The sequence below is a fragment of the Macrobrachium nipponense genome, chromosome 19, assembly GCF_015104395.2.
Source record: "Macrobrachium nipponense isolate FS-2020 chromosome 19, ASM1510439v2, whole genome shotgun sequence".
Taxonomy (NCBI): Eukaryota; Metazoa; Arthropoda; class Malacostraca; order Decapoda; family Palaemonidae; genus Macrobrachium; species Macrobrachium nipponense.
In genome coordinates, this window is record NC_061088.1 from 86,086,146 (window position 1) to 86,102,381 (window position 16,236).

General features: G+C 37.3%; 1 protein-coding gene across 4 annotated transcripts in view; it reads left to right on the plus strand.

Annotated features, from left to right (window-relative positions):
- Positions 1–1,013: 1,013 nt before the first annotated feature.
- LOC135218804 (bystin-like) overlaps positions 1,014–16,236 on the plus strand; it is a 36,391-nt gene continuing 21,168 nt past the window's right edge. Inside the window, exons 1-3 of one of the 4 annotated variants that reach the window (XM_064255267.1) lie at positions 1,014–1,219; positions 3,810–4,018; positions 10,003–10,159. Coding sequence is in view for 1 of the 4 variants with exons in the window: in XM_064255255.1 (XP_064111325.1) it covers positions 7,860–7,867 (8 nt within the window). In the remaining 3 variants the exon portion in view is untranslated. Of the gene's footprint in view, positions 1,220–3,809; positions 4,019–7,844; positions 7,868–10,002; positions 10,256–16,236 lie in introns of those variants that run through there. The other 3 variants (XM_064255275.1, XM_064255255.1, XM_064255260.1) reach the window with 3 other exon arrangements.

Sequence of the window (16,236 nt, forward strand, 5' to 3'; positions counted from 1 at the left end):
ATCTGTGGTGGACCATATATTATTGCAATCTTTGGGTTAGGCTTGTCTCAACTACTAGCACGTAAAACCCGTGTCTATAATAATCTAATATTTTACCAAAATGTTAGCGTTTTGTAGCATTAGTTCCGTTTTCTGTAGAATTATGAGAAATTCCGATTTTTTAGTATAAAATGTTATATAACTGAGTTTGTGCGATACGTATCCCGTAAACAACTCAAGCGAATGACGAAACATGAGGTAAATAGAGGATACGTATTTGCTGTTATGAGTGTGTTCGTTTCCTGCCTGTTATTTGAACGTATTGTTATAAAGCTGACCTCCTTATAAGTAAAGATTATTTATAAGCTTTTGGCTTTCTCTTTATATATATATATATATATATATATATAGATATATATATTATATATATATATTATATATATAGATTATTATATAATATATATAGATTATATATTTAATCTTATATAATAATATATTTAGCGTTTATTCATAAACGGAGTGTATGTGCAGCTCAAATTACATCATGTGTGTAATAAAATTCCTTTGAACAAGCCTGTAGTAAATCTAATTTGATCTTTTCATTGTTGTTAGTGTCAAGTCTATAGAATAGACCAGGTCTAAAGAATAGACCTTGGTTGGTGTAATATAGAATCATACGTAAAGCAAGAAAAGCAATGTACCGTTTCAAAGTTCAGTCATGAAGATACTTATAGCCAAGTCTTAATCGCTGAGACTAACTCATTAATTAACTAGTGAGGAATAAGGATAGATAAACATATTGACCAGTGAGGAATAAGGATGAAGCAAAGAGGAAATGAATCAAACGTGGAATAATAAGAGAAATCTAGAAAACTCGCGAAAAGCGATCAGCGATCTTTTCACGGAACTGAAAAGGAGTTTCCCCAAGGGAACAGGAAGCACCGTTGTAAAGACAATACCCCGGCCAAACGACACATTACCACCTGGAATTTGACATAACCATCTGTAATTATCACACGAGTATAGGTATATCACTTCGCTTACGTAACAACCTTCTTTCTGACAGAACTCGTTCTCAGCCACTGCACAGCAAAACGGTCAGTGGTTTAACAGCAGAATACGTATGCTGCAAATCCCAAAAACTTAAGCAAGTTCCCGCAGAGTACTTCGATATCGGACACGTCTAAACTGTTCATTGGTTCCCATTAGGATTTGTTTTACAGGACAGAGGCCCATTCTTGTAAGTAATGTCCCAGTTAACTACTTGGATATATTATTAAAAGATCAGTTACCTAATACGGCTAGACATGTTGCCTCGTTGGAAGTGAAACCTTGCCTTAGCTTATGTTGCTTTTTGTAGCCTTCGCGCATATGGCAGGAATGATCTTACCTTGAACCTTATTACCTAGTATTATTTCACTTTAAACTTTAGTGTTATTGTACATTAAGCCAATACAACATAAAGTCAGGGGTTCACGACCCACGGCTTACTTGAAGGGGCTGGGGGCCCTGATAGTTGAGCCGATAGCGTACTCTCAGGGAAATACTAGGTACTATAGTAGTAGTAGACCCCCTAGAACAGAAATTAGTACCACCAACAGAAGCCCTAACCTGACCCTTCACTCTTCATTTGCTCCAACTGTCATTTCAATCTGAACTTGAAGATATCATTTTCGCCTGTTTTAAAGTGTTTTGAACATTTCTGACATTGCTAAAGAGGCTCAAGTTGGCTAGTGGACCACACCCTTAGATCCTATAAATTTGGGGGCTTCAGAGGGAAATTGGGTTTTTCAGGTGCAGAAAAACACAAAACTAGTAGTAAATTACTTGGATCGATGTGACCCAACCTAACCAAGGGGGACTGCATCTCTATCTGCCTGGGGATGAGGCTTACCTAGATCCTCTACCTAACCTATCGTAATCTAGGAGCCCACATACTTACCTAATGGGAGGCGGGCAATTGCCGCTCTAGGACCCCTACCCAACATAACCTTTGGCATCACAAATGACTAGTGATAAGGTTGCTACCTAACCTAGGGCAAGAGGTTCTTACCCTAGTGCATGATATACTGAAAACATTCCATAAACTTACCTATAAACTAAATCAGGATTCTCAGTAGGATTAACGTCTTCAGATTGGTCAGGATATTCCATAGATGTTGAAGGCTGCTGGGTGTCAGACTGGCTGAACTAGTTTTCCTGAACAAAATCAATTTCCATGGTGGAAGGTGAAGTCGCTCCCTATAATTGAAGGAAGAGCTACGCTTAGGATACAGCAAGGAATTAGGTGAGACACATTCCCAAAGGAAAACTAGAGCGTCTGTAGTAGGAGGACGAAATTTGGCACAGAATTTAGCAATACATAGTATAACCAGAGGCACCATTACTGCAGACTGAAGCCAGGTTTTTCAAGGAACATTTAGTTTCCAAAATCCTACATCACTTCTGAAACTTGTAACAATCTTTTTTCAGTATTCTACTTTATCATGGTCCAAAAGTTCTAAGGGAAGATGTTGCTGATACATAATCCATGCATACCCACAATGAATTCAGGTAAATGAAGTCTGATAGAGAGTTCCAGTCATGTGACAGTGTTAGCATAAATAAAGAACGTAGAAAAGATCTAAGTAGGTAACAACATTTGTCAGAAAAAAATTTTGATGAGTAATTAGTTGTGAGGACAACTTAGAAACTCCAACCACACGTAATAAGCTTAAAGTCAAATAATATCTTTTAATATGTGTTTAGAATATTTCCAACATTGGTTTGTTCCTACACAAATACAAACCTTTGTTCTTTACATGGGGATTAAGCATGCAGGCATGAGCTGGAATGGCAAATTAACTTTCAGACAAGGTCATTAATTACTGATGGAAGGGGGCGAAGCCCCACCCACTCATTGGTCTGCACTCCACTTTGTTATGGCTGCTGTTGTGTGAAGATGTTGGCTGCCCTTCTCTGCCTGCCTGCTGTTTGCTTTTTTATGCTTTATCCTTTTATTATTTCTGAAATAGTACATTGTATCATTGATGCTTTGTTATGCAACCCCTCAATCACTTAAACCTATTTTGGAGATGAAACTGCTAGTTCTTAGGCACTGCCTAGGAAAGGATAGGCCTTGTAACCTGTTCCTTTCCCCTGTTGAGTTTGATTTACGGTGGGTGTGAATGAAGGATTCTGACATTAGTATAAACATTCCAATACCTCTTATTATGAAGTGGGTCAGTCAAGTGTTATTTTAGTTTATTTTGAATACTGATCACACCTAATGGCTCAAATATTTGTTTATTTAGAATACTGATCACACCTAATGGCTCAAAAATTTCTTTTATTTTGAATACTGATCACACCAAATGGCTCAAAGATTTAAGCTATCTTCAACAGTAGGTATCTAAATGATTAATTTTATCATGAAGATTCTCATTTTTATAGGCATACAAACCAGTTTTTTATCATAATCTCACCTCAGCCACTCCACAGTGTCCCATGCCAAAGGATTGTGTTGGTTTACAGTAGATGAGTAGAGTACTCACCCACGTACCATCAGTTAACCACCCTAATACTAACCATCAATGTCAGTTTCCAGCTCACTCTTGGGTACACTCCCAATTACAAGGCTCTAGTTTGTATATAGGAAAAGTTCAAATTACTTTTAAAATACATTCCGAATTTGTGTCATGTTCACTGCGGTTGCCTTTGGGCCTTCAGAAGTGTTTATTTTTAGGAAAGTTTAGTTTCTAATATTTTCTCCTAACATAATAAGAAGTTGTTAAAAGCTGAATAAGCGTATTCTGTGTCACTCCTCTCACTGAGTGTTCTTATCTTTGCAGGTTCATTTAAAGTGGATTATGGCCTGACATAAATAAAATAGACCTCATAGAAAGAAGTGACTAAGCTGGAAATGAAAAGTGTACGACTGTCATCTCCAGCTTTATATTCTGCACAATGTCAGCAGACCTAGGACAACAAATATTGAAGATTGTAATGATGGATAATCCTATTTTATATATAGAATTATTATAAGATGGTCTCTTGCCAAGTAAGCAAAGTCATCATTACATAGATCTTATTTTTACATATACGTAGTTGACAATAGTATCATTTTGCAAGTTAATGTATTTTCAGTTTGTATATTTTGCACCTTTTGCAGTTTGAAATCTGTGATACTTTTGTTTGTTGTGGTTTGTAGAAATTAGGTGGCTAGAAAATATTTTTTATAAATCTTCAAAGCATCAAAGATGTCGGGTGAAGTTGAAGAAGCAAGTGCATGTTCAACTCGTAAACAAAAGAAATCGAAAAAGAAAAGTGGAAAGTCACATCCAAAAAAGGCTATTGACCTTGATGACTTCAAAGCAGTAAGAAGAGCATATGAACTCCATAATGATCTTGATACGGCCATAGCATTTATGAAATCCATGGATCTTGTTGCTGATTCTCCAAATGGTGTTGAGGATACTTGTATGGATGACCTCATCAATAGAAAGATTAAAGAGGCAAAACAGAGAGCCATCCATAAAGAATCTCGCTCTAGTAGGGAATGTGTAGTATCTATACATGCAACAACATCTGCATCTCTGAGTCCTAGATTGAAACCATCAAAAAGAGAGGAAGGTGGTGTGCACCCCTCTACAGTGCATGTAGGTGCTGAGACACTGTTTCAGGAACAGAGATTATATTCTCCAAACCCAGGTCACATACATGGTATGAGAGATATCTTCTCATTACATGGAACGGATAGTAGTGAAGCTGAAGTTATCATGGTCTCTGGTGGTCCAGGTTCAGGGAAGACCCTGATGCTGAAGTATATTCTAGAACATATAGGAAAAGATGAAGAACTCATCCCAGGACTTGATGCTTTTGAGGTAGTGTTTGTTGCAGACTTAAAAATGGATAAGTACTCTGACTTTGCTGACTTTGCATCCACCTTTTTGTGTAAAAAAGTTGGCTTTATCCCCTTTCCAAAGGATGACATAAAAGCTTGGGTCTTAACCATGAAAATTTTAATACTTCTTGATAACTTTGATGAATCCATTGGAGATTCACTCAAGATGTTGAAAGAAATTTTAGATATAGATGGAAAGGGTGTGACAGTTATTATTACATGCCGCCCACAGTACGTTGATTCTCTTTATAGTCGTATCCCAAAGCGAAAGAGAAAACACTTGGTTCATTTAGGTATGAATCCTCTGCTAATGTCCAATCTTGTTAATTTTAGTCGTCTTTTGGTTGATCATAGATTTAGAAATAATGATCATAAAACGTTGAGAACGTTGATTGCAGATGGTCTAATCCGACGATTGCCAGAAATATATAATACTTTTGGTGATGAATTATTGAATCCTCTGATGTTTACAATTATTGCAGGGATGTGGTTTGAGCACCCTGTTATTGAAATAAAATCTGGTACAAATACTCAGAAACTGCAGTTAGGGTAATACTTTACTATATATTATTTTGTCTTTCGTCTTTTTTTTGCTCTATGGCAGTTTTTGTAAACAAAATAAGGAAAAAGAAAAGTCATTGTGCATTGTTTTATGCAGCTTTACATTGGTTAACAACAATATTATAATGCCATAGGAGTACAAAAATCAATAAGAAATTTACAAATTCAAATAAAAATAATTTTAGAAATATATAAAGCAATTCACATACAGGATTGTATGTACTATACAGTGTAAAACCATTTAAAAGTTTAACAATACAGTATCAAAAATATTGTCATTGCAACATTGGTTATACAGTATGTAGTATTTGTAACATCATTTTGCTAAAACAATAAGAGAATTGGTAAAAATACAAGATGTATACAGTAGGGAGGTTGTGGCAGTTATCATTGCATGCAGCCCACAGTGTATTGATGCTTTTGTAAGTGTTATCCCAGAGCGAAAGAGAAGCACATGGTTCGTTAGGTTTCAGTCTCATACTAGTGACTGATCTCACTGATTTTTTTTAGTCATTTGGTTGAGTATGGATTTTGGCATACTAATTGTGAAGGGATGAGGATGCTGATTGTAGATGGTCTAGTCCAACGATTGTAAGAAATACATGATATTTTAGGTAATGTAGCATTGATCCAGTTTGAGCATCCTATTGTTGAAATAGTGTCTGGCATAAAGACACTGCAATTACAATAATACCTTGTCTTACAACATTTGTTTTTTACTTTACTGTGGTGTATGTAGGGAAAAAATCAACTTGCATCATTTTATGTGATACTGTCAGCCATAAAAACAAAAATCAGTCAGATAAGGACAAAGTCATATAAAAGCAATGTTAAAATATAACCATTTAAAAGCTTAACAATCATTTATTATGAATATTGTGAATATATTGTTAGTATATGATGTTATGTTGCATATGTAATGCATGTAACATCTGTTTGCAATAAAAATACAAAAATCAATTACAGGCAGTCCCCGGCTTATGACAGGTTAGCCTCACGACGTTTCGAGGTTACAACGCTTTTCAATTATATTTATTAGAAATTATTTCCAGGTTTATGACACGTGTTCCAGGATTACCACGCTTACAACGCTGAACTGGCAGAAGAAATATGACTCCAAAAATGCAAAATAATCAATGTTTGAAGGTTTTTTTTATGAAAAAATGCAATAAGAATGCAGTTTACATAGTTTTTAATGCACCCAAAGCATTAAAAGTAAGGTTTTTTAGGATTTTTGACGATGTTCCGGCTTACACCGCGTCTCAAGAACGGAACCCCTGTCGTAACCCGGGGACTGCCTGTAATTGAAAAAGGGCAAAAGCATATTTTGAAATAAATGAGATAGTTTACAGTAATGAAATGTGCAGTATAGAATGATGTTAAAACTTAAATATACTGGAAATTTTTGCATACCTGTATTTGCCTCTAGTAGTCCTAATGTTTGGCTGTGTGGCATCGCTGGTTCTTGCACCTGTAGTCTCCTCCTCTACCTCCCAAGGTACTGAAGAATCAAGTGGTTCCAGTGCCTGGTCTCAGAAGACCAAACTTTCGTAAATCAAAATCAGTTAACATTACTTTTCCTTCCTCTTTCTTCTTTGTCTGATCTAGCATATCAGTCATTCATCAAGTACAGTACATGTAAATTTGTTTTATTTAGGGTTTTTCCGTGCATTCTTTTGCCATTATAATATATAAATGTAGTAAAAAGGATGTTGGACTTGTAATTTCTCTATTTCAATTTGCAACTCAGGAACAATTGATGTAAGAAGAGGTATTACTGTATAGTGTAGTGGTATTCACTTGTAGTCATGAAAATGTTGAAATGTTGTGTTTTTATAGTTTGGAAGTATGTGAGTAAAATGGACGATGTTACTTTACATTAAAGCTCTTGTTAAGTATGGATCATTATGGGACACCTATCTAATTCTTTATAACCAGTGACTGTGATATTACTGTTAATGTTCCTCTACTTTGCAAATATCTATACTTTTTCTGAGGATAGTTGGCTACACTTTAAAAAGAATAAGATTGTGTAAGTTTCTTGTGTGGGTTTTCATGATGTCATCCCAAATGGAATATGACATGCTCTCAAAGGCTGTAGCATTTTGTATGTCACATGGAAACGCTTAGAAGAATTAGTGGCTAAGGTTTTTTATAAATAAATTAGCTAAGCTAAATCCTTATATTTATTCTTTTTTCTGCATATATTTCCTCCAGACTCCTCTTCCCTTCGTGTAGCCTTGGGAGGACTTTAGATCAATAGAGCAAGTGTCTGAATCTCATCGCATATATTTACCTGGCTGCCCTAGCAGAATTAACAAGGCCTTCTTGCCACCTTAAGGCCTGTCCACACGAGCGGGCCTGATCGTCGTGCTCCGGGGTTGACGGGCAAATTCTGGCAGGCTTACCTGTGAATGTTGTCCACACGGGTGAGGCGATGGAGAGGTGAGCGTGCCCGACGATGCCAGTAGTGTGTTCAGTGCAGTACAATAAACATAGTGCCATATCACAAAGAAGATTATATTGTGTAGCATGGTAATTGCTTTGTGTGTGATGAAAAAGAAGAGAATATGGTGGAAAGAATGACTCGGTAAAAGAAATGTATAAGGTTAATGTACGTCTGCCAGGGTCGAAGCTCAAGCCATCGGGCAATTTGACGGTTTGTCCGTTAAGTGTGCCTGTTAGAGGGGAGTAGAGGGGAGGTCTGCCGATCAGGCCCGATCGTGTGGACAGGCCTTAACTCATTCTCCCCCCCCCCCCCCCCCCACCCCCCCCCCCCCCCTCCTGTCATGATTTGACCTCTGATGACTCCTGCACAATGTTAATTATGATTTTAATTGCTCTTTAAACATGGAATTCAAGTAACTGGTGGGGTTGAGTGAAGTGCTACTCCCAGACCTGAGTCCAGTGTTGGTCTGATAATCCTTAAGTTGAAAAAGAAACCCACAAAATTATTGTGTAACGTGTTTACTTATAAGTATTTACATTTTATTTTACTCAACACTCGAGTACTTTCAGGCCCTATCTGTGGCCCTTTTTCAAGAGATGCGTAGGTTGTCAGCCTGGGTCAAGGCCCAGCAGTCTTCTGGAACTTTTTGTTTAGAAGTAGTTCCAGAAGACTGCTGGGCCTTGACCCAGGCTGACAACCTACGCATCTCTTGAAAAAGGGCCATAGATAAGGCCTGAAACTACTCGAGTGTTGAGCAAAATAAAATGTAAATACTTGTAAGTAAACACGTTACACACAGTAATTTTGTGGGTTTCTTTTTAAATCTTCAGAAGAAAACTGAAAGAAGTTTTTGTTTGGTTAATCCATAAGTTATTAAGGTATTTCAGTTATTTGGGTCCAGGCCTTAGGGAACCGTATAAAATGAGTTGTCCTCTGTCTTGCAATTAGAACCTCATGGTAGGCTTGAAAAATACTCAGACTTATTGCGGGAGCAAAAAATCCGCCATACATTGAAGACTTATGCATCAGTGGGAAGTCACTACAGCAATTTCCAAATCCATAGGTAAATTTGAAGAACAGTAGCAATAGCACCTCGCTATCATGGCCACTATGGTGCTGGCGTGCCACCTTGGTTGCTACGAGTTCAATTATCAGGCATTCCATTGAGGAGTGAGAGATGTGCATTTCTGGTGGTAGAAATTCACTCTTGACGTGGTTCGTTAGTCATGTAAAGCCGTTGGTCCCACTGCTGAATAACCACTGGTTCCATGCAATGTAAAAACACCATACCAACAAACAAACAAGAACAGCAGCAAATCCTGTAGAACATTGAGCATATAAAGTTACAAATAATAAAAGAAAAAAGTCTATGAACCACAAAAGCTGGTCAAGGTTTGTATTATAAGGAACATATAAGATAACATCTTGATTCAGTCTTGAAAAAATATGATTTTAAAAATTAGAATGAATTTTATAACATACAAACATACTATGTCACACCAGCCTTCTCTATAGTAGCTGTCTTCTGTGGACATGTTCCTGAACAAGTCACCCTTGAAACATTTCGGAGAATGCTTTGGTTCACTGAGCAACCTTCATGGGGGGAAAACGGGTTAGTCTTCATTGACTATCAGATGCAGGTTGGTTGGGAAAATATACTACTTAGAATTTTGTAAATTCAAGATTATATTAAGGAAAAGTACTAAAGGATATAAAATTGATTAAAGGTAAGGAAATGTACTAAAGGATATAAAATTGATTAAAGGAAAGCAGTTAAAAGAAATTGGGAGATTTGGACAAAAGAGCATGGTAAAGAGGAATAGATGAAAAATGAACATTGAAAATCTACTGGAAGCTTAACCACCACCACGTTAAGGAAAACACAGGAGAGGACTTAGCAAAAAGGAAAAAAAAAAAATGGTGATTAGCAGGCCTTGATTAAACTCACTAGAAACAAAATGACGGGGCCGATTTAAAGGGGAAAGCCTAACATTTAATGCTGTGAATTGAAAACTGCATTTACCTGGTAACTGCCTTGTTGCCTAGAACGCAAAATTATGATCAGACAGTTTTCGTGTAGCAACCACACACGAAGATAAAGAACTAATAGCCAACATGTTCCTATTTACAGAATTATCGAAAGTGGTAACTAAAGATAGGAAGGAATTAATCGAAATCCATGGTTCCGCAAAGATAATATACTTTAACAAACGTCATCCAGGTCGAAAATAGAACGAGCAAGGGAGCCGTTGTAAAGGAAACATCTACTACTACTACTAATACCACCAGTGAGTCCTCTGAGCAACGTGTTGGGTTTGTTTTGTAGTGAACTTTTGCGATCGGCCAACATTTGGACTTTTATAATTTTTTTGAGCTGATATCTGGTATGTACGAAATTTTCATCCAAATTTGGGGTTAAATAAGCCATTTTCTCACATTGCTACCACAGTAAATAACCAAACCTAATGAAACCTTTGACATCAGCCAGCTGACGTTCCAGTTCAGTCGCCGATTGGAATGTTTCCCAACCATTTTCCAATATTTTCTTAGTTTAATGTCTTTTGTTTATGTTTTTGGTAGGTCTTATTACCGTCATATTTTTATTAATCACCTCCAGCCCCAAGGGCCTGGTATTAGTAGGCACTAAACACCACGCAAACAGGAAGTTGCTGAACGTAGAAGGGTACCGTGGTAGTTTCATGGTTTGCGTTCAGGTTACAGTTTATGAATTTTAGCTACCTAATTTGGATACGAAAATTGACTTAAATATTAAGGAGATGTCAGGAGAAAAATTCTCTTCATCAGACCTAGCCTAATACTACTACTTATTTACTAGGATTACTTAGGTATTTAGGGTAGAATATCACAGCAGGCCAAGCAGGCCACCTACAATCAACGCTAGCCACCCTCCGAAAAAGTACATTATAACGCGTCCTGACACCCGAGATGGGCATCAGTCGCGACTTGTTGTTGGTGAGAAACGGAGCTAAAGACCTCTACTCTCCTTTCGAAGTAAGTATTTTCTCCAAAGTTAGAAATTAAGGCCAAATTTTAAGATTTAAACAGAGGGTACTGAAAATGGCGCCCACGGCAGTGGAAATCTCACCAAAACGCTTTAGAAATTTTTACTTACAACTAAAAATGTTTCGAAGATTGACGCCATCTCGATGTTTACGGAGTCGCTTGTGTCAACAAACTTTCCATTTCCTGTGATAAATCCGCACACCACTTGTACCCACAGACGCTGGAGCACTTTTATCACAACAATCGAAACACGATTTCTCACCAACAACAAGCCAGGAGTAAACAGCTGTTTTGGTAGAAGATGACGAGAAGCGTGCTCTTAGCTAATTTTTAAATAAGTAGTAAAACATCAATATTTTACATATTTATGATGATTAATTTGAAAATATTCGTTATTGAAAAAGTAACTCGACTCTGACTCAAATTTAAGTAATTATTTTTCTGAATTAGAACGTTCTTTTAAGTTCTGTATTATGACGTCACGACATCTTGAATTTCGTACCTATTGTAAATAATTGCTATACTCAACTGTCATTGCAGAACAGTTTACCAGTTATTCATGCAGATTGTTATCAGCTATACATGTAATTGTTATAATCGTAATGCGCATATATATCTTTATTATTTACTTTTTGGATATATGAAGATGTTTTACTGCTGGATTATCGCCGTAGTGTGACGCAATCGTTTTCGGTCATGGGCCTCTGTCTGTTTTCGCACCATAAGAAATTATGGGGCCGAATTTGCAATGACCAGAAAGTCGTTAAAAGAGGAAAGTTAGCATTGAGGGGCATATGTTTTGACTGAGAAAAATACAAATTTATTCAATAGCTTGTAAAAAATACTTGGTTATAAAAAACAACTTGATTGACAACTAAGCAGCATGTCTACTATGGGTTTCAGAGACAGTGCAAGCACGTTTTTGGGCAATACCTATTTCTGTAACGAACACTCGTAACAGAACGAGATTTTGCTATAGTGCATTACACCCAGTGCCGTTATTTATAAGGGTATCGTGAATCACTAATCGTAAAGAATAACGACACTTGTCCTTGTACCAAGAGACAAAAACTCCATTATGCAGAAATGGATACGAACACGTGTATAAAGCTCCACCTACCCTCTCCCCACCCCACCCCCCCCACCCCCCTCCACCGCCATCCCTTTTCTTCTTTCCGTTCCTTCTCTCTCTCTCTCTCATCTCTCTCCCTCTCTCTCTCTCTCTCGTCTCTCTCTCTCTCTCTCTCTGTTGCCATTCGGTATGTGTTGACCCTCCAAACTGGGTATAAGACTACACACAAAACTTTGAAATTGGTGAAATTAGGCTATGTATTGGAAGTATATATACATAAATATTAAAGCAATTTTATCATTATTGCATTACTATGACAACTAGAATTCATGGAAACAGTTTATAATAATGGAACGGCGTATGTGTGAAGCCTCCACTAATGTGGCAACGATGATTTTGCCATTCTTAGCATGCAAACATTAAAAGCATGCAAACATTAAAGGTTACATTTATTTCTGGCATACGATTATTAAAGAAATTCAAAATACTAATAAAGACTGAAATCAATGAAAAGTGCTAGCAAAAACAAAAAAGCAAAAAAAAAAAAAAACGTAGTCGTTCCTCTGCACTTTTCCGTATTCGTTCCTCTATGGTTTTCGGCAGCCAGATGTACGAAAACGTTAGAAACATTTGATTTTATCTACTTTAGAAATATCTGTAATTTTTCTAGGTAATTTGGTTGCAAAAAAGGGATAATATACATGAATTAAATCAAAATTTTTAAATAACAAAGTAAATTTAAACTAAATAACGAGTAAAGTAAACAGTTTAGGGAATAAAACTTTGCAGTTTCGTCGTCTGTCGTCGTCTGCTGTTCGTAATTGTGTTTATGGCGCGCGCGCTTAGAAACCAGGAACAGCAATGGGTTTAAAGTGCAATGTGGAGTGAACTGAGACCAAAATGTGTATAATAACAATCAAATAAGCACTGTGGAGTTTCAGTTGTGATGGCAGTAAGGATAAAAACCGCCGATTACAAGGTAAGAATGAATTCAGTTCAAACCATAACCCCGGGAATAACAAGTTTCATACTTTCACTAATATAGGCAACAAAATGTTGTTTTATTGTGCTGATTACAACTGCAATCTTGAGTAAGATCAATAAACGTTACATACATATGCTAACATTGTTCAAATGAGTGCTGGGAAGGCTGGGGAAAGATGGTGGCCGTCACTGATGAGAACCGTCCATGCAAAACGTAGCCGCCATATTGGATTTCAAAACTGCCTTGAAAACATATTTTACGAAGAGCTCACATGCTTATTTTAGTTCGTATGGGGCTTTCATATATCACAATATGTTGACGAAACTTCAGTCTTTTAAATGGTATGCTTAGAGTTGCAATTGTATTCGTGTTTCACCAATTAAATATAGAGTGAATAAGACCCGTCCACCGTGATGAGGGTTGGCCTGTCGTGATATTCTACCCTACTAGGGTAAATGACCGAAAGGCGACAGACAACGATCACCTCTCTCCAAATACGGCCGCTCCACGAAAAAGCACTTGATTTGTGCCATTATTTTGCAATTTTGGAGAAAACACTCACTTTGAGAGGAACATAGAGGTCTCGGTGTGCTGCCAGGATGGGCCACAACTCTTGACGGATGCTCATGGCAGCGAATTCAAGGACTATTTTTTAGGGAAGGTGGCCACATTCCAGGATTGGTGGCTGCTATGTCGCCGCTTGGTCATTTACTCTATACCTAGAGAAAAGGATGTAGGCTAGAGTAGTCTGCATATTCGTTGGGCAGGCCTCGTAACCCCTTCTGTCCGGGCCGCCAACTCACTGAACTACCACGGCTAGACCACCCTCCGAAAAAGTACTTTTAACGCGTCCTGACACCGGAGATGGTCATCAATCACGAGTTGTTGTTGGTGAGAGAAGGATCTAAAGACCTCTCCTCTCCTTTCGAAGTAAGTATTTCCTCCAAAGTTAGAAAATAAAGCCATATTTTAAGTTTTAAACAGAAGGTTATGAAAAGGGTGGCCAACGCAGTGCCCACACCACCAAAACGCTTTCAAAATTTTCACTTACATCTCCAAAATATTTAGAAGATTGACGCCATGTCGATGTTTGCGGAGTTGCTTGTGTCAATAAACTTCCCATTTCCTGTGCTAAATCCGCACACCACTTGTACCCATAGACGCTGGGGTACTTTCATCACAACAATTGTACACCCGACCTCTAACCATAATTATCGAAGGGGACTATGGCATTCTTTGCTCCGTTTTGCGCTCTTCTATTGTTTATCAGTGTTGTCAATTGGTATGTGTTTACCCTCCAAACTGGGTATGAGACTTACACAAAACCGGGGAAATAATTGAAATTAGCGTATCTATTTGTTGTATATATATACATATTACAGCAATTTTATCATTACTGCATTACTATGACAACTAGAATACATGGAAACAGTTTGTAAATGCATTGGCGTATGTGTGACGCTCCACTAGATTGGCAACGATGAGTCATTTTTCCTCGCGTTGTGTGCTCATAAGTATACATCCGAAATATTTGTAATTTTTGGGGGGTTAATTTGGTTGCAAAAAAGGTATAATAGACATGAATTAAGTAAACATTTTGAAGTAAAGTTAAATTAGATAATGAGTAAAGTAAACAATTAAGGGAATAAAGCTTTGCACCCATAATCAGTGTTGTGTTATTGCAGTTAAAACACTCCATTTAAGCCAATTGTCTGTTAAAGTTTATTGTTTTTCCATATCCTAAGTAATGTTTATTGGTAGGCTAGCCTTGGCCTAGGTGCGATAACCACCAACATACATGAAAAGATTCACATTATGAAATAGCCTAGGGTTAATGACTGAGCGGCAACATAGCAGCCACCTCTAACGGAACGTGGCCATCTTCCCAAAAAAGTACTTGAATTTGCTGCCACGAGCATTGGTGAAGAGTTGTGGTCCATCCAGGCAGCACGCTGAAACCTCTATGTTCCTCTTGAAGTAAGTGTTTTCTCATAAATTACAATATAATGGTATAATTCAAGCGCTTTTTCCGGAAGTGCCCGTGTTCCGATACACGTGCCTGCTATATTGCTGCTAGGTCATTTACTTTGAAGTGATGGTAAAGGTAATAAAACCATTTTTACCTTATCTATTATAGGCATATTATAAATCTTCATAATAAATTAGCCATTTAGGTTAAACAACCGTGGACGATCCATCGTCATCACACTGGCCAGGCCTTACTCACTCGATATTTAGTTGGTGAAACAAGAATACAATTACAACTCTTAAGCATACCATTCAAAAGATTGAAGTTTCGTCAACATAATGTGATATATGAAAGCCTCATACAAACTAAAATATGCATGTGAGCTCTTCGTAAAATATGTTTTCAAGGCAGTTTTGAAATCCAATATGGCGGCAATCGTGTGGCTGGCGGGTCTAACCACAGACAATCCACCATCTTTCCCAGCCTTCCCAGCACTCATTTGAACAATTTTAGCGTATATATGTAACGTTTATTGATCTTACTCAAGATTGCAGTTGTAATCAGCACAATAAAACAACATTTTGTTGCCTATATTAGTGAAAGTATGAAACTTTTTATTCCTGGGGTCATGGTTTGAACTGAATTCATTTTTACCTTGTAATCGGTGGTTTTATCCTTACTGCCATCACAACTGAAACTCCACAGTGCTTATTTGATTGTAATTATACACAGTTTGGTCTTAATTCACTCCACATTGCACTTGAACCACGTTGCTGTTCCTGGTTCCTAAGCAATCACTCTGCAAACACAGTTATGAGCAGCAGACGACTACATGTTTATGAGGTGCAAAGCTTTATTCCCTTAATTGTTTACTTTACTCATCATTTAATATAACTTTACTTTAAAATGTTTATTTAATTCATGTCTATTATCCTTTTTTTGCAACCAAATTAACCCCAAAAAATTACAGATATTTCTGAAGTTCGAGCAGACAACGGCAAAAAGACTCACTGTTGCCAATGTAGTGGAGCTTCACACACACGCTGATACATTTACAAACTGTTTCCATGAATTCTAATTCTCATAGTAATGCAGTAATGATAAAATTGCTGTAATATGTATGTATATATGCTACAAATAGATACGCTAATTTCACTTATTTCCCTGGTTTTATGTAAGTCTTATACCCAGTTTGGAGGGTAAACACATACCAACTGACAACACTGATAAACAATTAAAGAGCGCAAAACGTCGCGAAACGCCGCAAAGAATGCCGTAGTCCCCTTGAATAAGTACGAATAAGTGCTGGTAAGAG